Below are 25,155 nucleotides of genomic sequence, written 5' to 3'. Positions count from 1 at the left end.
CTATTATTCAGGGATACCTTAATTACATTTATCTTAAGATAATAGATCAACATTCTCTTTATTGATGCCCATCGCCAATCAATTATCTATTCATATATTTAAGCAGAGATCCAAGCGGGCCTTTGAAGTTCGAGTCTTAGGCGCTGCCTCCAAGTTCTCCGCCTGTATTCGTCCAATTGCCTCTGGCGTGGGCAATCTCTCCGGCATCCTGGTGGCGTGCACTTTGAGATGAGTGTACACGGCAATGTAGCTCTGGCTGGTGTCCAGTTCGATGGGTGGACTCTGCCCTATGCGGCCGGGCAGGGCAAAGTGCTTGCCAAGAATGGGTTCCTTGAGAGATCGAGCCAGAAGATTTTGTAATCCATCGTGGTCAGACTCCCACTGCTCGTTCTTCAAACTTGAATTCATTGAGAACTAATCGAATGTAAAGATTTTGAATTCCAAGGTGTAGTGCTTAGAATTTTTCCGAACAAAGGATACGACGCCCCGAGTTGCACTAGGTTAGTGGCACTGACTCCGACTAATCGAAAAACAACTTTCCCTCCTTCATGGCAACAAGTAGCACAGTTTGGCATACCTTTGGTTCCCGACCTCCACAGCTCCTCCTGCTCGGTTATGACTTATTTATTATTCGAGGCAAAAAGTTGATTCTCTGGTTTGTTCAATTTGGGAACTCGGCTGGGACACGCAAGGCCAAGAAGCTACGAACTTGTGTCGTGGGTGAAGTTTATCATGTTGATAAACATGTAGGATAATGAGGAATGTCGTTAGAGACAGTTTCATGTGGTTCCATAATGGGATCAGGATTGCTTTTATGGGCATACAGTAAACTCACGGTACAGTCTATCTGGCCATCTATTGGCTTCTTTAAATAAGTACAATCAAAGAGTATATGTTTGTATATAGATGTGTATTGGGCTTAGCTACAGAATGGGTTATAGAGGTTGAACAATCACTTAAAGGTTTACTAGGCTAGGGTCTCTACAGGCAGCGGCCAATCAGTTCGTTGATAGCATTGCCACGGTCCCCATATTCGCCACCGCGTTTGTAGGAGACGGATACCTTTTTTTGCCAACCATTGCTGGGACTGGACAACTGCAAAGAACCAAATGACATTATTAAGATAGTTGATAAGTTACAAGAGAAGAATAAACCAACCGTGAAGGCGCACAGGAACTCATTGACAGCGGAGAAGTTCGGACCCACTGTGCAGATTTCGTGAATTATATCCTCCAGACAGATAACACCCTTGTCTCCCAGCTGTTCCTCCACCATGGTGTTCGACTGGATGGCCGTCTTCTTGCCTTCGATGCGGGCAAAGCCCTTCTTGAAGACCAGCTCGCGAATGGAGCTTAAAGAGGGATTGCCGTAGACCACAAAGGGTTCGATAACGCGCAGCAGCAACTGGTTCTCCTTGGTATTCTCCAGGAAGACGGCGTTGTGACGCGAGCCCATGCGCAGGGTTCGGAATATGTCCGCGGTGGTCTTGTCGAAGATCTTCTTGCCTGCGTGGCGCATCACGAAGAGCAGTTTGGGATTGGAATCGTCGGCAGCCTGGGCACTTTGTTCGGTGACATTGGTGCGCAGAATGGTTTGCTTGATCCGCTTGGCCGTACGCTCTGCTTTCAGGTAGCCCATTACGAAGGATTCGGCGCGGCGGAACTTGTGGTGATTCTTGCTGGCGGTCCTCTTTTTGATGCGGTCATTTCTTTTCTGCGTAACCACAGATTCATCCTGAAGAATTCTCCTCTTGCGATGCTTCAGCACCGATACTGTTTTGCCGGGCAATTTGTTGGGCACCGCGTATCTAGGGGGTTAAATTATAGGGTCAAGTTAAAGATCGACACATTTTTATAGTTTTACAATAACTCACTTGTCTGACATTGCTAGTATTTGGCTTTTTAAACGCAGTAAATGAAAACACGTGCAAGCACCAAAACAATAACTAAAAAGGATAGAGGTGGGCGCATATCGATAAATGCTCTGCTGTCGATAAGTTATTGGTGCCACAGCTGAACGGGTTTCGTGGTGAATAGCTAATACATTTGAAATTCTGGCGGGATCACTTATTAGTTTTACGAAATATGGTTATTTAACTAAAAACTAAACTTTAATGTTGTGCCTTTAGATAAACTTATTTATAGCTAGTTTTCCAGGGGACACCTTTCAAGTTTATTTATCTGTAAGTAACTGACTTTTTAAAAAAAAGAGACCAAAAATTAAAATCTAGCTAGTTTTCAAATAGAGTGGTGATTAAGCTCTCAAGAATTATGTATATTAGTAGTGAATCATTGATGAAAAAGTTCTTCGCAGAACTGGAACCGCCCGACTAATTACACACACACATAGGGCGCATACACTCTCTCTCTCGCTCTCTGCATTTCTTACTCTCACTGCCTTTTTAGGGTGGAAATTGCGTTAATTTTAGTATGAAAACGCCGGTCTCGATGCCAACGCACAGTCGCTGTTCGCAGTCAAAGCGGTTTCGTTGTGTCGCGCGCTCGAGGTAAAATAAATCGAGTTTTACGTGCACAGTCGATGGGGCTAGATAAACCGAATTAATCAGCTAAACTGCATTCCAAACCTTGCGAAAAGCGAAAAGCCGAAAAACGAGTGAATGCAAAGGCGCAATTGCCAGAAAAACTGCAACTCTGCAATTGCAAATTTCAGTGCCACGCGTCGTGAATTGATGACGAAAGCGTGAGATTTGGCACGCGGCTAAGGCGTCACCATGAAAATGGAGAACTCCCTAATAGGAAGCCAACACGCCAACCCCAAATCACACTACTTTAAAGCTCCATGTTGTGAATCGAAGATAGTGGTGGTGTCAAGGAACATAATTAAAGTGGGAGATTAACTTTTGATTTGGTGCCAGCGAAGCAAAAAACGGGTCTTCAATAGCAATTAGCAACTAAAGACAACAAAAAACACTAGCATTTGTTTACAATTTGCGCAACACGTGCTGAAGCTCATTTGCTGATACTGAAAGTAAAGGCTGGAACACTTAAACTTTTGCATCTCATTCCAGTGGCAATGTGCGATATTCAGCACTAGAGGATAAGCCGAATCCCACAGTCCAGCCAACATGACGGACCGATATGCCAATGGAGTGACCACCAGCCTGGTCGAGCCCACCAATGGAAGCGCCGCCGCGGCACAGCCCGGCGATGGAGAGGAGAAGATTGTCCTCAAGCGGAAGCTAACACTCATCAATGGAGTGGCCATCATAGTGGGCACCATCATCGGATCGGGCATCTTCATCGCTCCCACGGGAGTCTTTCTCTACACCGAGTGAGTGGGGCGCGGGCGGGAAGATGGTGATGATTATGATGATGATTTGCCCACAAATGCATGTGTATTGTATATACATGCTCCTTAATTCAATTTATTTACAAAAAGGTCAATTTAACTGTTAATGGATAGATTGTCGCAAACATTCCTTTAGCGCCAATTAAGATACATTTATTAGTTCTCGATTTTCCCTCGAAGATTCACCCTTGAAATTCAGCGCACGTATTGCGTCAGCTTTTAAGTGTTTTTTTTTGAGCGAATTGCCTCCAGTTACAAGAATAACGTCAATAAGGCGCGCCAAACATTTAAATTATTGATAAGAGCCACGAAAAAGGGGTGCGTCATAAACTTAAGGCGGCTGCAAAAAGTTCCAGGAAGTTAAATTAATGTCTGGAAATATTATATTCAAATGAAAGTTAATCCTCCACTCGTTGTTTATTTATATTTTGCTTAATTACATGATATTTTATTTTTATTACTTACCTATATGACTTATATTGCTTATCTTTATTCTAAGAAAGTCACAGATCTGAACTTAAAATTTTTTGAAGAGATCTTGATGGCTTGCACATGCATTTCTTGGCCATATTTGTTTGTATACTTCAACCCAAATTGTTTATTTACCCATTTTGACTTCAATTAATTATATTTCAGATCCGTGGGAAGCTCCCTCTTGATTTGGCTGACCTGCGGCATTTTGTCGACAATCGGAGCTCTTTGCTACGCGGAACTGGGAACATGCATCACGAGATCTGGCGGGGATTACGCCTATCTGCTGGTGTCCTTTGGGCCGCTGGTGGGATTCCTGCGGCTCTGGATTGCACTGCTCATCATCCGGCCAACCACGCAGGTCAGTTCCGAAGGCGCATCAATTGAATTACGGAATGTTTATTCGTCTTGATTGATGGATTGGTTGGATGGGTTGTTGATGCAAATCAATAGAAATTTATTAAGGGGCGGCTACCTTCGACCGGAATTGAATTCAATTACGAGGAGAACAGCTTTCTCCAATAGAATCAAATGGAATGTAGCATTTATAGTTTGAATACTTTGTTTTCAGACCATTGTGGCTCTTACTTTTGCCCATTATGCAGTCAAGCCATTCTTCCCGGAATGCGATCCCCCACAGAATGCGGTGAAACTGCTGGCTGCCATATGCCTGAGTAAGTAAGTTAAACACTTCACTCGCCATTAATTAATACAAATTATTCCCAGCACTGCTCACCACGATTAATTGCCTGTCTGTGAAGGTGTCCATGAAGGTGCAGGATGTGTTCACGGTGGGCAAGCTGCTGGCCCTCATCATGATTATCCTGGCCGGACTGTACTACATGGCCACTGGCGAGTTGGAGAACTTCAGCCATCCGTGGGAGGGCATCTACACTACCCGCAACATTGGCTACGCCTTCTATTCCGGTCTGTTTGCTTTTGGCGGCTGGAACTACTTGAACTTTGTGACGGAGGAGCTGCAGGATCCATACAAGTGAGTAGTGCTGACAAAGACAAATGGCTGCCAGAGTGGAGTGGGTCGGTCTTATTTGTTCCTCTTATTCATTCCTTTTGCGTCATGCGCAGGCAGCAACAAGTGGAAACTTGTTGAGCGTCCTTGATGTCGTGGCTCCCCGAATACCGCCCGGTGGGTGGGATGCTGCCTCATCCCTAACGAATTCAATTTGCAATCAATTTAAGTGCTACAGCCCCTCCTCAGCCAAGTGGCTTTCTCGCTGAACAGCACGCTCTTCATCACACAGAAAGAAATTTCAAGTAAACCGCATTAAGATTCTTAATTCTGATTTGTAGAAAGCCCTTAAATTAGTTGTAGTTCTAGTGTTTCTGGTTATTACAAACAAATATGATTTTGGCAAGCTACTTTTTTCTGTATTATATCAAATGTTTTTTAATGTCTTTAATGTTTAGTTCCGAATGGAACATAAATCTGTAATAGTACTGGTACCCTTACCAGCCACAGCTTTTTACTCACTACCCATGGTAAAGATAGTAATTTTTTAAACAGAGTTTCATTATGAACAAGCCAAGTCGATGTAAGCAGTTATCAATCTGAAGTAGAAAAGCGACTGAGGTTGCTACACTGGAAACTAATGGTGACCTGGTCGCTAAGCATCGCAAGGTGCACCTGGAAATCAAGGACGGCGTTACTTTCATGAAGCCTGCCAATTACTATCCAAGAACAAGGGGCTTTTTAAGTTAGAAAAGTGTCATGACCAGAAAACGTAAAACTACTGACCAACCAAATTTATGTGGCGAACAGCTCGCCAGCTAAAGATCAGACCAGTAATAGTATTTCCTAAGCCCACTCAACGGTCGTCAAATCATGGTCAAGAGTTCAGCCGGATACCGATTCTTTTAAAGGATTAACTTATAATAATGAAGAATCCAATGTGCATTTCATTGTAGTTACAAATTAATGTAATTTACTGTGCTTTCAAATTGGTATTCATATTGTGGAAAATATTATGTATAAATCTGATCTCCCTCTTTGTTTTCTCTTGTGCAGGAACCTTCCGCGCGCCATTTGGATAGCCATGCCCCTGGTCACGGGCATCTATGTTCTGGTTAATTTGGCCTACTTCGCCGTGGTGAACAAACCGGAGATGCTCAGTTCACTGGCCGTGGCGGTGACCTTTGGAAACCGCGTGTTCGGACCGCTGGCCTTCATGGTGCCCATTTTCGTTGCACTGAGCACATTCGGAGGCGTCAACGGAGTGCTCTTCACCTCGGCGCGACTCTTCGCCACTGGAGCTCAGGAAGGGCATTTGCCCAAGTTTTTCCAGCTGTTCCACGTGAAGCAACAGACTCCCATTCCCTCCCTGATTTTCACAGTGAGTTGGCAGTTTACACGACAATTGTGCATTGATATTACCGAATTTTCCCACAGTGTCTGATGTCTCTGCTCATGCTGCTCACGGATAACGTCTACCAGTTGATCAACTACTTCAGCTCGGTGCTCTGGCTCTCAGTGGTGGCCAGCATAGCCGGGATGTTGTGGCTCCGGCATAAGAGGTGGGTAATTCAATTCACTTGTTGTTAAGTAAGATTGAGTAACCCAATGTGTATTCATTCCAGACCCGACTTGCCCAGACCCATTAAAGTCCATATTGCGCTGCCGATTATCTTCATGGTGAGCTGCGTGACACTGGTACTGCTGCCGAATCTGGAGGAGCCGCAAAATCTGCTGATTGGCATCGGCATAACCCTGGCCGGCATTCCGTTCTACTACGCCTTCATCGCCTGGAAAAATAAGCCCAAGTGCTACGGACGACTGTCCAACTCAGTAGTGGAGATTTGCCGGGCCGTCTTCAATACCACCATTATCGAATCGAATGAGGCGATTAACTAGGCCTACATACATATGTACCACACGCGTAAAACTCGTGCATTTAGTGCAAATTGGACTGCACTGGAAATTGATATTCGAAAACACTGAAAACTTGTTAACTTGTAAACAGTTTTGAGTAAGCCCCTGCCCCGTTTGTATGATATTTTAGCATTCCTCACCACCAAATTGGCATCTATAAGAATTTAGTTTTATCGTACGTACGTATTTATTTCAGCAAGCCCCTCAGTTAACAGGTTTTACAAACCCCAGCCTTTTTGGCCCACTTCCCACTTATGTTTACTATAGACTCTATGGTTGGGTGCAACAATCCGAACTCCTTTTTTAACCAAATGAGGAAGTAATTGAAAGCGCTTATATGGGAACAAACTACAAAATGTGACATGTTTAGGGAAGCTACACAGCAGTACAATAAGGAGCATATTAATGTTTAACTTAACCGCTTAGCAAATAAATGTATTATTGCAAACTCGTTACTTTGAAATTTCAAAAAGACTTCTATGAATCTATGTAGGTGGGGACTACATATAAATCTTACGGGCATTATATTCAATCGCCGTTTCCACAAGAGTAGTGACTCTTATGAAATCCGCCGATACTATATTCGCATTCGTGCCCAGTTCATTCCGGTACAACTGGGAGATGCGCCAATTCACGTTGTCGGCCATCTTGCGCAGTCCACCGATCTTGTCCAAAATGACGTCCCAGGTCTCCGGGGTCAGCTCCGCCATATCGGACACCGGGCGACTGGAGAACCGTCTGTGGGAGTAAAAACCGATTGATCTATCGTATGTATCTATCTTATCTAATCAATTAGGTGTAGCTCCACTTACGACACATCGAAGTCATTGATGTTGCGCAAATAGGTCTCCAGTTTGGCCCACGTCTGCTTGTTTCCCCAGCGCTGCTCCACGGACCCGAACAGGACATCTGGGAACTCCTCCACCATGCCCTCATGGTCGTAGGCGAGGAAGACGTTCTGCTTCCGGGCCCAAATGTCCCGCAGGGAGGCGCTCCACGTCAGCGAAGGATGGGCTATCAGATCGTGGAACTGATCCCGCAAATAGCTGATCAGCAGACGGTGAACTCCAAGTCCTTTCCCAAAACCTGAAGCAAAACGAAATATATTGTGCTCCGATATGTGGATATAACTCAATGGGGCAATCCTTACCCACTGGGAACTCCTTGAGTCCGAAAATCACAATCTCGTTGGTTTCATAGACAAAGTCCCGAACCTGATTGATCACTTCCTGCAGTGGACGTTGTTTCGTGATCCCGTGGTAGATGAAGAACGGATCGGGTGAGTTCCGGTAGTAACCCACGCGTATGTCCAAGTAGCGGACTCCGTGCATCAACTGTCCCCGGATGTCGTCGTCCTGGGTGAGAGCATACTTGGTCACCAGACTTTCTCGGAGCAGCGGATCGAAGTTGGGACGATATGAGCCGGAGTCGTGGGTGCCAGGAATGAAGAGATCTCGCAGGCGCATCTCTCCTATCTTGGACTTCAGATCGTTCATCCAACGGGGGAACACTCTCAGGCAGGTTTTGGCCAGGATATTGCCCTGTGCATCGATGTAGCTGGCCCAGAATCCGTAGCAGTCAGTCTGCACCGTCACATTCTGGGACAAGGCATAATCAAATGGTAATCCCGTGGTGAACCACTGGGTGGTCAGGCCCTGACTTGGCTGAATGGCAGCCACAACCTCGGTAGCTCCTCCATTGGCCACCCAGTACTTCTGCTCCACCTCACTGGTGGCCGATTTGCTCTCCGGTCTCGCGGTGAACCCACTGATGGGCACGTAGCTGGGGGATCCATCGCCGGAGCCACTTCCCTCCTCGCTGGGAAATGCCGCCAGCGGAGTGTGTTTGCGCAGGAGTTGGGTTTGGAAGCTGAGAGCATCCTCCCTCGTCACGAGCACTTGGTCACCCTTGTTCGCCGGTGCATTGCTCCACGAGACCTCCAGGAACCGCTTGCGGGCACTGATGGTCAGCCACACCTTGAGCGTGTTGAGATTCTCGTAGGATTCGGTCAGTGCCAGGCCCTCCTCCGTCCAGGCGGCAAGGAGCATCAGCAGCGCAAGGCGTACAACTTTTCCCACCATATCGCACTGATTGAATTACCCTGCTGATACGCGGTGATTGCAACTGACGCTAATCGGCGGTTCGGAATCAGAGCAGTAATATAAACACGACACCCCGAGAGATCAGAACATCAGAGATCGGATCAACCGTTCGCGTCGAGAGCTCCGCACTCAATGAGCTGCGACCCAGACCCCAAATAACGCGGCACAGGTAGATCTTATCTAAGTGTATGCTTTTTATGGGGCTCCAGTTATAAGGGAAAATTGGAACCCGACACGGGGAGCTTGGCAAGAAAGGGCTGTGTAAATTAGGCTAAATTTCTATTTACTTCGGGATTCCCAGTAATTAGACTTATGCTAACCGGAGGATCAGGTTTCAGCATTTACAATGACTGCGTAAACAGAACATTTGACCGCGATTCAAATCCGATAAGAAATTTGAACAATAGTGGGTGGGCAGATTCTCAGCAATGTGCCTATTATAAAAACATATTTATTCGCACTCGACTTTAATTGGCAGTGTAATGTTCGTTGGCCTTTGGTAACTGGTAACTCGGAACACAATAAATAAATGCCCGGAGGTTAAGCAAGCGTATTTCCTATAGGAAGCTAGACAATGGATGCGTTATGATTTGATTAAACTCCGCACCGACTAATAAATTAATGCAAAAAGCGACCGATCTGTCCGTTTCTGACATTCCGAATCCAACGTCGCCTCTCAACTGAAGCTCAAATGCGCGACCAGAACTGAGCAGAGCTTATTAAATGAGCAATATTATTTGTTTAACTCTTCCACTTTCCCTGTAAGCCGCTGATAATTCAGTGTCAAAATTTAAATAAACAACTCAATTCCTTTCTTAGGTTTAGCTGAAGTGTGAAATTTGTAAGTCAAACTTTTGTGTTGTGCACTTTTTTATAAAAATCGAGTTTCTTTAACTAGTTTTAAATGTACTTTAAATGTATCTATGAATACAACCAAAACCTTAAAAACTATTTCAAATTCCCATTTTTAAGGTAACGGACGAAAATACTAGTCAGTATTTTAATACGTATTTTAAACGGTTCGGTGTTTTTTGGTCACACTGTTGCCCAGCTGTTTTGGCGTTCTTTGGCAAAACATTTGATTATTTTGTTTATGTCGAGTGTTTGTATTATCTAAGGTGCAGAAATGCTGCACTCGCCGGCAATGCAATCCATTCCCACTCTGCACCAGCCGCTGCATTCCAAGGTATCGAATTACCTGAACAACCAGCGAAGAACCGGACAATTCTGTGACCTGCTCCTGGAACTGGATTCAGATGATTCCCTGAGCTTGAGCGTCCATTTCTGCGTGTTGGCTGCGCAGAGCCAGTTCATCAACACCAACCAGAAGCAGCAGCAGTTCTCCATTCACAATCCGCTGAAGATCACCATCAAGAATTTCAGCTGCACCCAATGCCTGCACACAATTGTGGACTTCTTCTACGAGGATTTGGTTTCCGTGTCCAAGGAGCACGAGCTGCACTTTCGGGAGCTGGCCCAAATCCTCGCTGTCACAGAACTACTAAATCTCTACCAGTTGCAGCCCTTGGGCGAGGTTAAGGAAGCAACAGAGATCACAGCACCTGGAGAGGCGCAACCAAATCCAGAGGTAGCTAAGAAAGCGGAGGCTGTGTTTGAGAATCGACAAAGTTACTTCAAGGTGGATAAAATGTCATAGATCCACTCCTGTATCTTATATTCGCCTTTTCGTTAAAGCTTAAAAATCCGCGAGCGGTAAAGTCCAGCAGCAAAGTGAACTACTGCATTGGCTGCGACTACAAGTGCTACCAGGTGCAGAAAATGATCGAGCACATGGGCAGCTGTGAGCCCTCCCATTTGACCTGCTCGCTGTGCGAAGTGGGCTTCCTGGACTGGCGGGAATACGACTCCCACCTTCGCCGACACTCTGGTGATCTGCGTAAGCCCTTCTTTTGCTTGCAGTGCGGCATCCGCTTCAACACCCGAGCTGCCCTGCTCGTCCATCAGCCCAAGCATTCCACAGAAACGCCGCATATTTGTCCACATTGCGGCAAGGGCTTCAAGTGGAAGCAAGGCCTGAGCAACCACATCCTGGTCCACAATCCCGAGAAGCAAATGCTCTGTGACGTTTGCGGCTACAGCACCACCCACATGAAGGCCCTCAAGTCTCACAAACTGCTGCACACCGGAGAATTCTTTGCGTGCACAGTTTCAGGCTGCAAGCATCGAGCCAATCGCAAGGAGAATCTCAAACTACACATTGAAACGCACAAACAGGGTCGTGATTTCATCTGCGAGATCTGCGGTTGCAAGTTCAGCCAGAGCAAAAACCTCAAGCGCCACGCCTTGAAGCACACGGAGAATGGTCCGAGCCGCTACAAGTGCCAGCTGTGTGGATTCAGTAGTCATCGCTCCGACAAAATGAAAGAGCACGTGCAGCGGGTTCACACGGAGAGGGCGGTGCAATTGGAGCTCTCGGAAACGGTGGATAGTAGCTTTCCCGATGACTTTGATCTTCCCGTGATCGACACGTCACCCAAGAAGAAAGCAAAGGATGTTAAGAGCAAGACTAAAAGGGATGTAAATCCTGACAAGCGACTGAAAACACTACTGCCCAAGGAGACTGCTGAATAGGAATAAAACGAAAGGTTACTATTCAAACCTTCTAAAAAGAGATTTGTGAAAACCAACTTTCACATATGTACATGTACATATGTTAGCTACTGAAAAAGTATCGTTATAAGGCGAATGCCAGCTGTAAATATTTAGGATAACTTGGTTAACAAGAAACTGTATCAGTAAATTTAGAAAATGAGTATAGGGATCTCATGTTCTGAGTTCCAAAACAACAAATTTTTTATGTAGAATATTCACGGTAGGCCATAAAAAAAGAACCATCGAGAAATTTCAAGATGGATTTGCTACAAACGAATTGTAAATAAAGACGTATATTGTGGCAGGTTCTTAACACAACATTGTTTAGGCCGTTCTATCTTATCTGAGAAGGTGACTACGATCTATTGCGTCGTTTCCAGACGAACTTTCAGAACGAATACCAGCCAAATGACTAACTAGAGCGATAGTTAGCACCTTATCAACGCCAGAAGGCTGCGTAACATCTGTTTATATAAAATCCAATAAACCAAAACAAACTGAAAGCTCTTTGCTTTTCAAAAATAAACAAATGCGTTGCTGGTGGGAGGGAACTGGGTCAACCAATCAGGTTCTAATGCACCACAATAAATATCCATTATTGGCAATAAGTATATATAATTAGTATGGATTTTAATTTAAAAATGTTTTCTTAATTTTAATAATATAAAATTGTTTTTAAATCTTACTTTCTATCTAAGAAATATTTTTGAGTTCTCAAAAAAACTTATTTTGAGCAGTGCATTTGGGGATCATCCAGAACTTATGCTGCATTTAGTTCTATGTTTATTACATACATAGGTGGAAAAACAAATGCAGGGTAACTGCACTTTGGGGGTCGTTTATGGAGGGCCAAGGTGGGCGGCTGTTACATAACACTCGGGGAACGTGTGTATTCTGAAAATTTAATTATTAAAATAAATGGACGAGGCGAAATAATATGTTTGTTGATTTCTGTTTTTTTTTTGTTTACCGCGCACTTTGTAAACAGCAAAAAATTAAATTGCGCAGCAAAAATTGCTAAGGCGCTCTCTTGAGCACAAAAGGGTTGTCAAGGCAAGTTACTATGAATTTTAATCACTAAAAAGGCTTTTATAAAAAAAATAGTAAAGCTATTAGGGTATAATTCGCTAGAAAGTATTGCCAATAATAAATATGTTTAGTAACTGTGGGTAAACAACAATTAAATGCCTTTCTAGTAGTTTCTCAAGCAAAATCCGGCAACTCTGGCGGAGAGCGAGCTTTTGATGCGCAACAAAAAGCTTTGCCTCCTATAAAAGCCGCTGTTCGTCCGAAAAAAATTCAATTCCGTTCGCAGCTCAGCGAAAAGTGAACCAAAAAAAAGCAGCAAAGAAATTTGGAAAGCAGCCTGCAAATTTGCAGAGAAATAAAAAGCAGAGAATCAGCCAAGAACGCAGTTAGTTTTGCAACCTTAAATCGCCATTATGTCCGAGGCCCACTTCGATGAGTACGAGCACTACAACTTCGACCATGACAAGCACATCTTTTCCGGACACAGCGGCAAGCAGCGCAACAAGAGGGAGGCCAATGAGCACACCAACCACTTCGATCCCTCCGGTCATTCCCGCAAGATTTTGACCAAGCTGATGAACACCAACAACAACAACAAGAAGGCCGCCGCCTGCAAGAACTGATGCAGGGCATCGACGGGGGCGGTGGAGCAGGAGAGAAAGAAGTAACGGGGACACGTTGAAAGGAGAAACGAAATCTTCGAATTTAAAAGGAAAGCAAAAGCAAAGGAGAGAAGCAGAATAAGAAGAAGAAAACGGCAGCAACTTTGCTGGAAGGAAAGAAAGAAAAACAAAAGCCAGCTGGAAATACACATTGCATTTGTATTGTGCATTGGCTTTTCATGCGGCGCTAAACTTTGTGAACGTTATAATAATTTTATTTCGCTTATAATTTCACAAACACAAAAAAAGGCACATACAACTCTTAGCTTCTAATATATTCCTAAACTAATTCAGACTTGCAAGTTTTAGTTGCTAAGCCTTAGAGCGTTTCAAATTATGAAGTTTGATTTAGGTATTACTTATAAAATAAAGAGAAAACCAAAACTGAATCCCATGGTCCGTCTTCTTATTTTCATTTGCATTTGCAGTGCACCTTTCCAAGTGAGAGAGCTCTTCCAATGCTTTCCAATGCCGTTGGTGTGCTGGTGCGCATATTTATAGCCTTTTAGTTGAACTCATTTGCACTCAGCTCCGCGATTATCGCAAATGCAGTTGCAGTCGATTTTTTTCTTTGTTTATAGCGATCGACAAAAAGGAAAACATGTGTGTACATACATAAATATACATGCAGCTTGACATTAAGTTTCCAAACGGAAATATTCCCGAGACCTTCCATTGAAAGTTCACCAGTTACACGGGTAAATAAACTTGCACACACATATGTATGCAGGCCATATTTCTTCCGGTTGTAATTTGCGAGTGAGGTTGCATTAATGAATATTGGACAGCTTTGTATTGCCTTTCCATACAAAAGAGTATTTTTACATAAGGTGTTCAAAATTACAAAAGCTATGTTATTTTCCACTTACAAACAAACAAGCACAAACGCAAAAACAAGCACACATACAAAAATAAAACGAACAAACTTTTCCAGAAAGGTCCACTCTAGTGGAATTCTCTTCTCTCTCGCTCTTTCTCTCTCTCTATTTACCGGCTTTTTGAATTGCGTTGTTGATATTTGGTAAACAATAAAACAGACTCGATCAGGTGGTTTTGCTATGCTGAATATTAATGAAAATGTTTAAACCTTTTGACAATCGAAATTCCAAGATGCGTATGTCTGGTTAGTCATAAATATTGCTTATCTTCATTAAAATTGCACATTGTCTGAATCATGATCATTCTAAAAAGTTCTGTCTCATTGATCATTCTAAAAAGTTTCCCAAACGTGAAACAAAGAGAATGTGATGAAATATCTGTTTTCTTTTTCTATAAAATATTAAACATTGCTGATATATTGCAATTTAAAAGTGTATTAGAATCGTAATTAAGGGAATCTATAATTAAATGGATTTCTAAATTAAAAATATTGCTCATACAAATTACAAAAATTGAACATTACATTACAAAAATTTAACAAAATCGAGCGATAAACATTATCGCGGCGGTTTCAAACAAAGCAATATCAACAACAACATTTACAATCAGAGCTTTTTGGTGGAAAACAAGCAAAGGTCTACAAAATGAGTAAACAATTTTGGGGGTAACGAAACTAGTTTGCCACGCTGCGTTTCCCCGGTAAACATATGACGCATTAGTAGTTCAGTAAGATCTAGAAATCTATAGTCATTTATACATATGTAAATTGTAAATATATATATGTACTTGGAAGATTTGAAGGTAATGTAGAACATAGAATGTATGTACATACGATGTATGTAGTTAATGCAAATACATAAATGGGCGAAGTAATTATGCGAATACGACGTGGATTGCATTAGAAATATAGAAATATTATATTCTTTCATTTGATTACGAATTAAAGTATTAAACTGTGAATATTGGCTTCCTTTTCGGAGATATGAACTCCAAATAGCTTTAAAAATAAAGAATGTAGTTCTCAATTAGTTGGTATCTATGTACATAGTTCATTAATTTTTGTTTGGTTTTTTTTGCATGAACATATAAGCAACAATTAAGGCATTTCAATTAGTATGAATTCCAAAATGATTTTCTCCACTCTGGCCATTCAATGATAGAAACTATTAGAAAAAATCTCATTCTCAAATAGAACTGCGTATTACCAATTTCAAAAAAATGTTATCTTCAGATTACAGATCGTTAAGGGGATCTCACCAGTTTACACAATGAACCCTATAATTGTTGACCTAACGCATCTTAATTGTAGAAATGGATTTCTTTCCGAGTCCATAATGAAAGTGGCACGCTTGCCACGTTCGGTGTCTAACTATGGGCATGTATGCAAGCTTCCTAGATCGTGATCTTCGCCTGGCACACGACTGACGATGGACCTCGATGGGGGCCACTCCACAGGCGTGGATCTCTAAGCTCCACCGACATGGAGCCATTTCAATTACGACTTCCTAAATTCCACAGCTCAACTTCTTCTGGGAAGAGAATCATATTGCACACTTTCACCGCGAAAAAAAACGAATTTGTGGCAAACAACAAAATCGGGAATTATGCATAACTGAATGGAGATGGAACCCAGCCTCGCATGGGATCGTAGTACTGGCTACATGAAGATCTAGAGATGGTGCTAATTGCCGCGGCACTTGGTGGCGGATGAACCGTTAAACCGTCGAAACTGGAGCACTGGCCCAATAACGATGATGCACGCGGCCCACGGATTAGCACCTTTCAACGAGATACTACGGACGGATGTTCTAGATACCCAAAAGTCGCCATTAGCACCATCGCCGGGCGGAGTTTTTCTGGAGCATCATTTGGGGATCTTCGGTTAGTTGTCGACTTAACTCCGAGCCAACTGGCCGTGCGGTGTGTGCTGAACAGGATTCGGAACAATAGAAACAATAGTGCCAAACGGATAATGACTGCCTACGAAAAAATGCCGGCGAAGCCACCACGACGCCTCTCACCCATCTGGTTTCTGGTGATCACGTTCCTACTCTTTGCCACCACCTTAACGGCGGTGGCCGTGATCGAAGCTGGACGGGCACAGAGCAACGCCGGTGGTGAAAGCGATCTCCTAATCCTCACACGCATGTGGAATCACTTTAGAGCCGGTGCCGAAAATGACACAGAAATTGCCACGGTGGAGCGAATTGCTAGGGATACCGGAAACGCAACCAATCCGAGTGCATCCGCATCGCAGCAGGGCAGAAACTTCTACGAGGAGCAGCAGGCGGTGGTGGTGAATGCAGAGAGCATGGACTCACCCGTGATGGGACAACGCCAGGATGCCTACGGTCCGCCGCAGAGTCGCGAGGATTCCTACGAGCAGGATCCGTACTACGATGTGGCCGATGACTACGGACCTGGACGCTATCCAAGTGCAGAGTCCAAGCAGGAGTCGGAGGAGGAGGATCGCTTCTATGATAGGGAAAACACGGGTGAGGGCCGGGCTCATCAGGGACGTCCCTACGATTCCTTCTACGCCCCCTGGTCACACAACCAGCAGCTAGCTCCAGTGGCTACTCATCCCGCGGCTGAGGGCAACAATCGGAAGCTCCAGGCGCCTTCAGCTCCCAATAGGTGAGAAATACTTCATCAAGCTAGATCTGGGTCTTTGGTGTTGGATGATGAATCCGATACTTAGAGTTTAAAACGAGGAAATACACTTCCAATGTTGAAGAGGGTATTTGATGTTAGTAAACTCGTATCTTGGGATATGAGCTTTTATTTTTAAGCCACTAAGTTCGTTTAATTTCTACAGATCGCCCTATCCCGCCTACGATGAGATGTACGATTATCCCATGGGCTTCCAGCCACGCCCTCATCCGGAAACAGAGTTGGCCAAGCAATCTCAGCCCGCCTCCGACAATGCAGTGGCTCAAACCCAAAGCGAATCCACCCTGGTCACCGTGCTGAAGAGCCTCAAGCAGATCTGGGATCTATATCAGGCACTGATGGGTGCCTGGAACGCGGTCAGCGAACGCCATCAGCAGAGCACTGAGAAGTTCCGACAGGAGCAGGCGGCGAAGAAGGCCGAGAAGGAGCAACTGCGTCAGCAACAGCAGCAGAAGACCAGGATAAACTCCAAGAAACCACCGCGTATGGAGGGAAACAAAAAGAACCAGAACAAGAAGCCGACCACAACGACAACTAGGGCAACCAACAAGTCTACGACGACAGCTGCTCCAGATGCCTCTGATGAGGAGGAGGAAGAGGAGGTTGTGGAACAGCCGCAGAAGACAGTGGAGAAAGTTGAGACAGTCACACCTTCGGCTCCAGCCACCAAAGTCTCGGCACTGAAGGGCGAAAAGGGAAATCTGAGATCTGTGCGTGGACTGCGCCAGAGACGCGAGGCCGAGGCGGACACGGATGTGGGCGAGGGCCGCTATATCAAGGGTGATCCTCTCAAGGGATACTACGATTTCGTCATCACGGAGGGCTCCTACAAGTTCTGGGCCGTCTTTCAGGTGAGTGGACATAAAGAGCGGGAAGAACATGGGAGTAAAGTGTAATATATACATATGTTTTAAATATTTAACCTATAGGTGGGCACTGCTCTGCTGATCATCTACTCGACGTTCGCAGCCATTTACTACTCCAAGGTTAATCCGCTGACCAGTGACTACGATTACACGGATTACCTGGGCGGAGTTCGTTCTTTGTCCGGCGGCGATGCGGATTTCGTGGACGACGGCGATGCAGCGACACCGCCCGTTTCGACCACCTCCCGCATCATGGAGTGGCTGCCACGGACGGCGCACTCCATCCAGTTCATACTGGATGCCATCGACAAGGTGCCAGTGGATCATGACAAGGACAAGGAGCTCGGATGGTCCACGGCGAAAACGGACACGCCGCCGGTGGGAATGAGATAGGGAACTGACTACCATATGCGATATTTGTTAAGGAAAATATAATAATGTTGAAGATAAACTGGAAGTTGAGTTTAATTTGTTGGACGACGTGGCTTTAGTTAATTAGTTACATAGTCACAAGGAATTTTTATACAGGTTTTTAAATTACTGCATTAAAAGCCGTAATGAAGACCATAGAGTCTACAATAAACACGTATATGTATATTTTGAATAATTTTTACATACATTTAAACGAATTTCATTTAGTATTTTGTTTATTATAAGTATTCAATAAACTAGATTTAAATGCGAAATTGCGATCTCAAAGAATTTAAATTCAAACCATTTGTCAGTGCTGTCGGCTGCAACGGTAATTTTTCCAATATTTAGCTACTTTCAAGCTGAAATGCCTATGCAGGCCAGCCGATTCTCTTCTTCTTTCTCAGTCACCATTCACAGTGCCACGGCGACAGTCAACATCTGTTCCTTATTTTTTGAGAAAAACAACACGTAGCATTGCAATTATTTGTATATTGTCACGAAAATACTCATGTAAAGAAATCGCTACTTTAAACACGAAAATGGCCAAGTCCTACGTGATAGTTGCGAGAACAGCATTGCTGCTGAATTTGATAATTGCAGCGGCGTCCCACGAAGCCAAAGATTTTGACGATTCAATTTTGTATAAAATAGATTTCGAAGTGCCGGAGTTAATTAAACAACCAGTGAGTACAAATGCTTTAATACAAACATAAACAAATGTCTTAAAAACTGGTGTTTAGGACTTGGGCAATCAGCTAAGAACATTCTACACTCCGGATAAGGAGAAGTACGACTGCCTGATTCCCACTTTGGAGCACCAGAAGGAGGAGGAAAAGTCCGACAAGCCGGAGTTGTGTAAGAAATTGGCATCGCAACTTAATCCTCTTGGATGATACAGCACTTCGAATTTTTAGCTCCAATTACACTGCTGCAGCCCATTTTTTCCGCCCTGACCTGCGCGTACCGCATCGAGGCCTACTGGTCCTACGAGATCTGCCATGGCCACCATGTGCGTCAGTATCACGAGGAGCGCGAGGGAAAGAACGTCAAGTTCCAAGAGTATTACCTGGGCAAATGGACCGATGACAAGATGGAAACAATGACAAAAGCCTGGGAAGCAGACCTCAAGGCGGGCGTTAAGCCGAAATACAAGAGCCTGAAGATTGACAACACTCGGTATCCATACTTTGAGATGGAATACAACGACGGCACCATGTGCGAAATAATCAACGCTCCCCGAACCACAATGGTGCGCTATGTGTGCTATCCCCATGGCAAGGACGATATCTACTCCTTCAAGGAGACATCCTCGTGCAATTACGAGGCCATTATCCTTTCATCGACGCTGTGTGCCATTCGCGGCTTTCATGCCGAAGAGACCAAGGAACTCTCCATACAGTGTTTCAACTCCGAATCGGAGCCGCACAGACCACTGAGCATGCTGCGATCGGAGCTGAAGGAATGGGCTGAATCCGAGGCGGACTTACTGGTTTCCAAGGAAAAGGCCAAAGCCTGGCCCAAGTCGGATGGCGATTTGATCACCTTAAAGTATGGCGGAGTTATGGACAAAGTCATAGTCGAGCTGTTCAATAATGGTGACCTGGAGGTAGACGGAGACTATCAGCAGCTACTGCTGTCTAGGGCAGCCTCTGGAACAGGACCCACACCCATCACTGATCTGACGCCCGTTAAGGACTTTATTTCGGGCAAAAACTGCCTAACTGGGGTACGAATAACATTCAGCTGACCCATGCTTTTGGATTAATAATACTCCTTTTTAGGGTAGTGGCTGGTGGAAGTACGAGTTCTGCTACGGGCGACATGTGCGTCAGTTCCACAAGGACAAAACCAGTGAAGTGGAGCTCTTTCTTGGCTACTTCTCAGAGGAAGCGCATCGCGCGTGGTCCAACGCCAACCCGGATAAGGGAGCGCGCCGTGCCGGCTTCACGACTTCCATCTGGCACCATTATGGAAAGGGAACCCACTGCGAGCAGATTGGAATGCCCCGCGAAGTGGACGTGAAGTTGACCTGCACACCTGTGACCAACAGCGGCACCGCTGTATCCATGTACCTTCTTGAGCCGAAGACGTGCCAGTACATCCTGGTCGTGGAGTCGCCCACAATATGTGATCTCATGCACTATGCCGATTCCCAGGGCCTGGTGAAGCTGGAGGATCTGGACAAGATCTTGGTTACGGAAACCGATAAATTAACTACTAAATCGGCTTCTGCTCCACCTCCTGTTCCAGCTCCCCCTCCTACTTCCAGCCCAGAGGAGGAGATCCGCTCTTAGGCTGTTCTTGTATTCTAGTGAATTACTTAAATACATTGATTGTAATTTTACAAACTTATTTGTATTTCACATATTTATGGGGGGTGATATCGCAGGTAGATACGGTTTTGTGTGACTGGAAAGGTACAGCTGATAGCCAGTGCTGAGGTACAACAGCGGGTGAAAGTATAGTACCGCGCTATGAAAAAGGAAAATAAGGAAGGTCAGTGCAGATGAATCCGATTTTTAAATTTAAGACCTCATGAATTTAAACTTGTACTGGATTTGCGTAAACGGTTTCTTCACAAAATTTAATGTTAAAACTATTTTAGAAATTGCTCACCCAAATTAACTATTTTAAGCCCGCCAGCACCACAAATATATTTAAGTTAATCACTTCCTTAGTTTGGCTACTTAAGAGGATAATCTCAATATTAACTTGAAACAGCTATTCACACAATTAGCTTTTATCAAATGCTCTTCTTCTTCTGCAATGAGCATTCTCTGCGCCGTTATTACTCCATACTTATCGAAACCTATCGTTTTTCGATGTCGTGTGCTCAGCAGGCTGAGGTACAATAGAATCTAAGTTTCTCGAGTTCTAACTGAAAATAGAACAAACAACGTTTCATATTTGCCAAATTCACAGCAGTGTTAAGTTTTAAAAAAGTGTAAGTTCCGTTCACTGGATGCAGCGCGTCACTTGCCGGGCGGTTGGGGGTGTGAAAAATCAATTGGATTGGGGGTTAGGCACTGCAGAAACGTGCCCCCCGCCCGGCATTTAGCGGGCTCAGAAGGCGCCGAGCGATAAGCCAGCGAAGTATTACACAATTTGTGGCGGTGACCATACTGATTCAACTCTTTTCTTGCAGTTCATCACACATAATACACATCCTGAGCCTAACGAGACCGGCACGATGGCGATGACTCTGAACATTGGCTCGGTGAAGCTGACAAAGTGGCAGCTGGCGCTCATCCTTGGAACTCCCTTGGCTATCGGACTGGGCACCTATGCGGTAAAGCGCTGGACTGCCGCGCCCAAGGAGGTGGACGGGGAGAAGAAGCGACCAAAGGCCAAGATCGAGAAGCAGGCCATCTCCCTGGACGGCACCGCACCGGATAAGGAGCTGGAGCGCAATCAGAAGTCCGCCGAGCTGGGCGAGAAGCTATCGCCTCTGAAGGAGGCCAACAACTACAAGACGGAGGGCAACAACTGCTACCGGAATGGAAAGTACGATGAGGCCATCATATTCTATGACAAGGCCATCGACAAGTGTCCCAAGGAGCACCGCACTGACATGGCCATATTTTACCAAAACCGCGCCGCTTCTTACGAGATGCTCAAGAAGTGGTCCAAGGTCAAGGAGGACTGCACCGCCTCGCTGGAGTTCAATCCTCGCTACGCAAAGGCATATTATCGTCGGGCCCGCGCTCACGAGGCCACCAAGGATATGAACGAGTGCCTGGACGATGTTACTGCCACCTGTATCCTGGAGATGTTCCAAAACAATACAACTATCATGTTCGCTGACCGTGTGCTCAAGGAGACCGGCCGAGTGGACGCCGAGAAGGGTATGCGCAATCGGGTGCCCGTTGTGCCGTCTGCTTCGTTCGTAAACACCTACACGCGTTCCTTCATCGCGGATCCGCTACAGACCATGGAAGTCCCAGTCTCCTCTGAATCCGACGCACCCCCAAAGGGTTTCCTGCGTGCCCACCGCGCTTTCCTCGAGGAGAATTACGAAGAAATCATTCCCGCCTGCACCGAGGAGATCGAATCCTCCGAGGCCGAAGCGCAGTACAAAGTAGAAGCTCTGCTTTTGCGGGGAACTTTCCACCTGCTGTGCGGCTCCTACGCAGAAAGCCAGCAGGACTTTGATGCTATTCTAGCCAATGGTAAGAATTTTTACAATTTGAATTTGTTAATTAGTCTGTTTACAGTTTATTTTTCCACTGAATGAATTATTAATTAAACCATTTATTGGTTTACTGCAGCCGATGCTGATCCCAATTTGCGTGCATATGCCTACATAAAGCGAGCAGCTCTCTTCATCCAACTTGATCAGCGCGATAAGGGTCTAGCTGACTTTAATGAGGCGGAACGCCTGAACCCGGAGAACCCAGATGTGTACCACCAGCGCGCTCAGATCCTTCTGCTGCTCGAGCAGATCGAGCCCGCCTTGGCCGAGTTCGAAAAGGCGGTGCGCATTGCGCCCAACCACGCCATCGCCTTCGTCCAGAAGTGCTATGCCGAGTACCGACTATCCCTTCTGGCCGGCGACCAACGGCGCTTGGAGAGCGTAATGCACTCCTTCCAAAATGCCATCGACCGGTTCCCGAGCTGCGTTGAGTGTTACAGTTTGATGGCTCAGGTGTTGGCCGACCAGCAACAGTTTGCCCAGGCGCAAGAATACTACGAGAAGGCCATGAAATTGGCGCCGACGAATCCCGCACTTATCGTTCACCAAGCCATCATGGTGCTTCAGTGGCGCGGAGACATTGAGGTGGCTGTCCAGCTGCTCAACAAGGCGATCGAGGTAGATCCCAAATGCGAGCTGGCCTACGAGACACTCGGAACCGTCGAAGTGCAGCGGGCGCAACTCAAACGGGCCGTCGAGCTCTTTGAAAAGGCACTGCTTTATGCCAAGAGCCAGGCGGAGTTGGTGCACGTTTACTCGCTGCGCAACGCGGCAGTGGCCCAGATCAACGTCACCAAAAAGCTGGGTATCGACATGAACTCGGTGTCGGCAATGGCCCAATCCGGATTAATGCCGCAGGGCGTTGCATAGAGTATGGAACAGGTGTGTTGGGATTGATAGCCCGAGGAAAAAGAAGAGAGAGAGCGCGGAGCATTTAGCCAGATGACCACCAGCAGTCCTACTCTAATTAAGTTAATATCGACCATACCTGTTATTTATATATATATAAAGCTTGTTTACGTTTATGCTCCTAGCTTTAGCATAGAAATCGTCATGTATTATGGTACATATGTAATCTAGAATCTGTTGCCTAAGGAATCCACTAAGACAAATCCAGTAGCTTATGGTTAAGCGTAAGATTAAACTAACAACAAGCAAGTCTCCTCATTGTGGCTCCAGTTCCGGTTGGTTGAACGCCTGTACATCGCCGGATATGTAGCTGGCGCCGATCACCCACATGGCGGTCCTCACACTGCTCACCAGCTTATAGTCGGTCTCCAGTTGTTCCAGATAGGGCATCAGAAGTGCCGGAAGCGCGCCCATTCCGCCCGAAATGCCCATCAAAGTGCCAGCATAGTTGGGACTCATATCCAGCGGTAGCAGCTTGATGCTCGCATAGTAGGCTCCCATGCCCAAAACACTCCAGATTCGTGCTCCGCTCGTCTTGATCTGCAGCATGTACATGGATCCGCATAGGAAGACCAACCAGGACATGAGGCGGCGCGTCTGAGTGCGAGTGAGAATCTGCTGCTCGATCAGCACATCGCTCAGCCGCCCCGTGCTCAGCGAAGCCACCCAGTTTCCAACGTAAGGGGCTATCGTTTCGATGATGGTGGTTAGTTCCGACCAACTGGTGCCTCGGGCTCTTACTTCCTCAAGCGCAGTTTGCAGCTCCTGGGGCAATTTCTGTTGGAATTCTTGCTGCATGGAGGTGGAAACCAGTGCCCAGAGCGGTGTGCTGGTCAGCATGCTCCTCCAAGGAGCAGTGTTACACGTTGCTTCCACTTCTCTGCGGTGCTCCCAGTCCTCGCCTTCATATCCGTCTTCCCCTTCTATGTCCTCTCTTCCTCCGCTAGTGGTCAACAATTGGGAGGTGCTGGTATTGCACCTTATGTATTCCCTTTCTTCGCTCTGAATGAACGGACAATGGTCCGGAGTACTATAGCAAACTAAGGTCTGGAAAACAATTTGGCTTAAACTAGATGAACGTGACTTTGGCCTTGGTATAGACTTACAAATCCCAGGAACCATGCCACGGCGCCTCCACCGACGAGATAGAAGAACACGGGCCAGTCTTGCTCCGCCATAACCAAACTGCTGACCAACTGCACCATCGTGATGCCGATCTCGCCACCACTGAGGACGCAGCTGGCCAGCATGCCGCGCTCTTGTTCGGGAACCCACTGGGCCAGGAGTGCACACACGGCCGGAAAGCAGGGGCCCTCACAAATTCCGACCAACAGACGAACAGCAACAAGGGCATACGGACCGCCCTGGCGCACTGCAGTGGGAGTAAGCAGGGTCAGCACCGCCGACGTGAGTATCGCCACACCGAGGACCCACTTTCCGCCATACCTCTCCGCCAGACGGCCGCCCGGAACATGGGTGAGCACATAGCCGGCGTAGAAGGCCATCACTACAAGGGATTGGGTTTGACGAGGCCACAGCTCGGAGCAGCTTCTTCGTTCTTCAGAATCCTCTTGAACAGGAGGATTCGCGTGGACAGGGACAGGATCTCTATTCCGCGGTCTATTGTGGCTCATCTGGTTGGGATCTGGCTGCTCCTTTCCCGCTTTTAGCCTGCTTCTCAGCAGATATTCCGTCTGATTCAGTGCCATGGCCAGTTCAAAGCGCCAGTTGGGCAGCGCCTTTGGATTCAGTACCTGTGGAGCGTGGTCCACCCCATGACCACCACATTCCAAGACGATCCGATTAAGCGAAAAGTCCAGGCACAAGCGCATTGTGTAGGCATTGATGATCGCCAAAAATGTGAAGCAGCAGAGCACCAAGCGCTGTCGCACCTCCAGATCTGTGGGGTGGAATAGATAACCATCTGGTGGTAATGGATGCCACGTAAGTTCCCTCGACTATGCTCACATACATATAAAGATATCGCTCAACTTTTGCTCAACAAGGGGCAGCATTTTGGTAACTTTGTTTTATAGAAATTGTACAAATCGCAGCAAGCCTACTAAAAGATGTTCCTCAGACTATTTGACACCCATTAAATATACTTTTCAATCCCAAGACCCACAAACAGAATTAAAGAAAACAAACA

The 25,155-nt window shown here is 45.8% G+C and overlaps 10 protein-coding genes across 10 annotated transcripts; 6 read left to right on the top strand and 4 right to left on the bottom strand.

Annotated features, from left to right (window-relative positions):
• Positions 1-23: 23 nt before the first annotated feature.
• LOC122623559 (WD repeat-containing protein on Y chromosome) lies at positions 24-844 on the bottom strand. The gene has a single exon (XM_043802787.1). The coding sequence runs from the start codon at positions 406-408 to the stop codon at positions 91-93; it is 318 nt and encodes a 105-aa protein (XP_043658722.1). The 5' UTR covers positions 409-844; the 3' UTR covers positions 24-90.
• A 47-nt stretch (positions 845-891) lies between these two features.
• On the bottom strand, positions 892-1,993 carry LOC122623551 (60S ribosomal protein L7-2). The gene is made up of 3 exons (XM_043802774.1): positions 1,874-1,993; positions 1,159-1,807; positions 892-1,095 (listed from the first exon to the last, which is right to left on the bottom strand). Exons 1-3 carry the CDS (start codon positions 1,882-1,884, stop codon positions 982-984), a joined length of 774 nt encoding a protein of 257 aa, XP_043658709.1. The 5' UTR covers positions 1,885-1,993; the 3' UTR covers positions 892-981.
• A 443-nt stretch (positions 1,994-2,436) lies between these two features.
• Positions 2,437-7,130, top strand: LOC122624659 (large neutral amino acids transporter small subunit 1). Its single transcript, XM_043804360.1, has 8 exons — positions 2,437-2,506; positions 3,029-3,291; positions 3,946-4,141; positions 4,352-4,454; positions 4,507-4,774; positions 5,807-6,131; positions 6,188-6,312; positions 6,376-7,130. The coding sequence occupies exons 2-8, from the start codon at positions 3,086-3,088 to the stop codon at positions 6,647-6,649; spliced, it is 1,497 nt and encodes a 498-aa protein (XP_043660295.1). The 5' UTR covers positions 2,437-2,506; positions 3,029-3,085; the 3' UTR covers positions 6,650-7,130.
• Positions 7,131-7,167: 37 nt separating this feature from the next.
• Positions 7,168-9,446, bottom strand: LOC122624750 (PI-PLC X domain-containing protein 1). The gene is made up of 3 exons (XM_043804474.1): positions 7,818-9,446; positions 7,480-7,753; positions 7,168-7,405 (listed from the first exon to the last, which is right to left on the bottom strand). Exons 1-3 carry the CDS (start codon positions 8,746-8,748, stop codon positions 7,168-7,170), a joined length of 1,443 nt encoding a protein of 480 aa, XP_043660409.1. The 5' UTR covers positions 8,749-9,446.
• A 382-nt stretch (positions 9,447-9,828) lies between these two features.
• LOC122625114 (zinc finger protein OZF) lies at positions 9,829-11,831 on the top strand. Its single transcript, XM_043805021.1, has 2 exons — positions 9,829-10,408; positions 10,465-11,831. Exons 1-2 carry the CDS (start codon positions 9,896-9,898, stop codon positions 11,359-11,361), a joined length of 1,410 nt encoding a protein of 469 aa, XP_043660956.1. The 5' UTR covers positions 9,829-9,895; the 3' UTR covers positions 11,362-11,831.
• An 843-nt stretch (positions 11,832-12,674) lies between these two features.
• On the top strand, positions 12,675-13,462 carry LOC122623543 (nuclear protein 1). Its single transcript, XM_043802761.1, has one exon. It carries the CDS (start codon positions 12,825-12,827, stop codon positions 13,032-13,034), a length of 210 nt encoding a protein of 69 aa, XP_043658696.1. The 5' UTR covers positions 12,675-12,824; the 3' UTR covers positions 13,035-13,462.
• A 2,462-nt stretch (positions 13,463-15,924) lies between these two features.
• LOC122626423 lies at positions 15,925-17,900 on the top strand. The gene is made up of 3 exons (XM_043806680.1): positions 15,925-16,589; positions 16,771-17,476; positions 17,555-17,900. The coding sequence occupies exons 1-3, from the start codon at positions 15,925-15,927 to the stop codon at positions 17,882-17,884; spliced, it is 1,701 nt and encodes a 566-aa protein (XP_043662615.1). The 3' UTR covers positions 17,885-17,900.
• Positions 17,901-18,320: 420 nt separating this feature from the next.
• LOC122622506 (endoplasmic reticulum lectin 1) lies at positions 18,321-20,253 on the top strand. Its single transcript, XM_043800985.1, has 4 exons — positions 18,321-18,588; positions 18,646-18,760; positions 18,820-19,631; positions 19,687-20,253. The coding sequence occupies exons 1-4, from the start codon at positions 18,445-18,447 to the stop codon at positions 20,197-20,199; spliced, it is 1,584 nt and encodes a 527-aa protein (XP_043656920.1). The 5' UTR covers positions 18,321-18,444; the 3' UTR covers positions 20,200-20,253.
• A 458-nt stretch (positions 20,254-20,711) lies between these two features.
• On the top strand, positions 20,712-23,130 carry LOC122612921 (mitochondrial import receptor subunit TOM70). Its single transcript, XM_043786805.1, has 3 exons — positions 20,712-20,849; positions 21,051-22,074; positions 22,174-23,130. The coding sequence occupies exons 2-3, from the start codon at positions 21,096-21,098 to the stop codon at positions 22,965-22,967; spliced, it is 1,773 nt and encodes a 590-aa protein (XP_043642740.1). The 5' UTR covers positions 20,712-20,849; positions 21,051-21,095; the 3' UTR covers positions 22,968-23,130.
• Positions 23,131-23,249: 119 nt separating this feature from the next.
• LOC122612922 (sialin) lies at positions 23,250-25,093 on the bottom strand. The gene is made up of 3 exons (XM_043786821.1): positions 24,979-25,093; positions 24,113-24,906; positions 23,250-24,053 (listed from the first exon to the last, which is right to left on the bottom strand). Exons 1-3 carry the CDS (start codon positions 25,019-25,021, stop codon positions 23,262-23,264), a joined length of 1,629 nt encoding a protein of 542 aa, XP_043642756.1. The 5' UTR covers positions 25,022-25,093; the 3' UTR covers positions 23,250-23,261.
• Between the last annotated feature and the right edge of the window lie 62 nt (positions 25,094-25,155).

The sequence above is a fragment of the Drosophila teissieri genome, chromosome 2L (assembly GCF_016746235.2).
Source record: "Drosophila teissieri strain GT53w chromosome 2L, Prin_Dtei_1.1, whole genome shotgun sequence".
NCBI lineage: Eukaryota > Metazoa > Arthropoda > Insecta > Diptera > Drosophilidae > Drosophila > Drosophila teissieri.
This window is presented reverse-complemented; position numbering and strand designations above follow the sequence as displayed.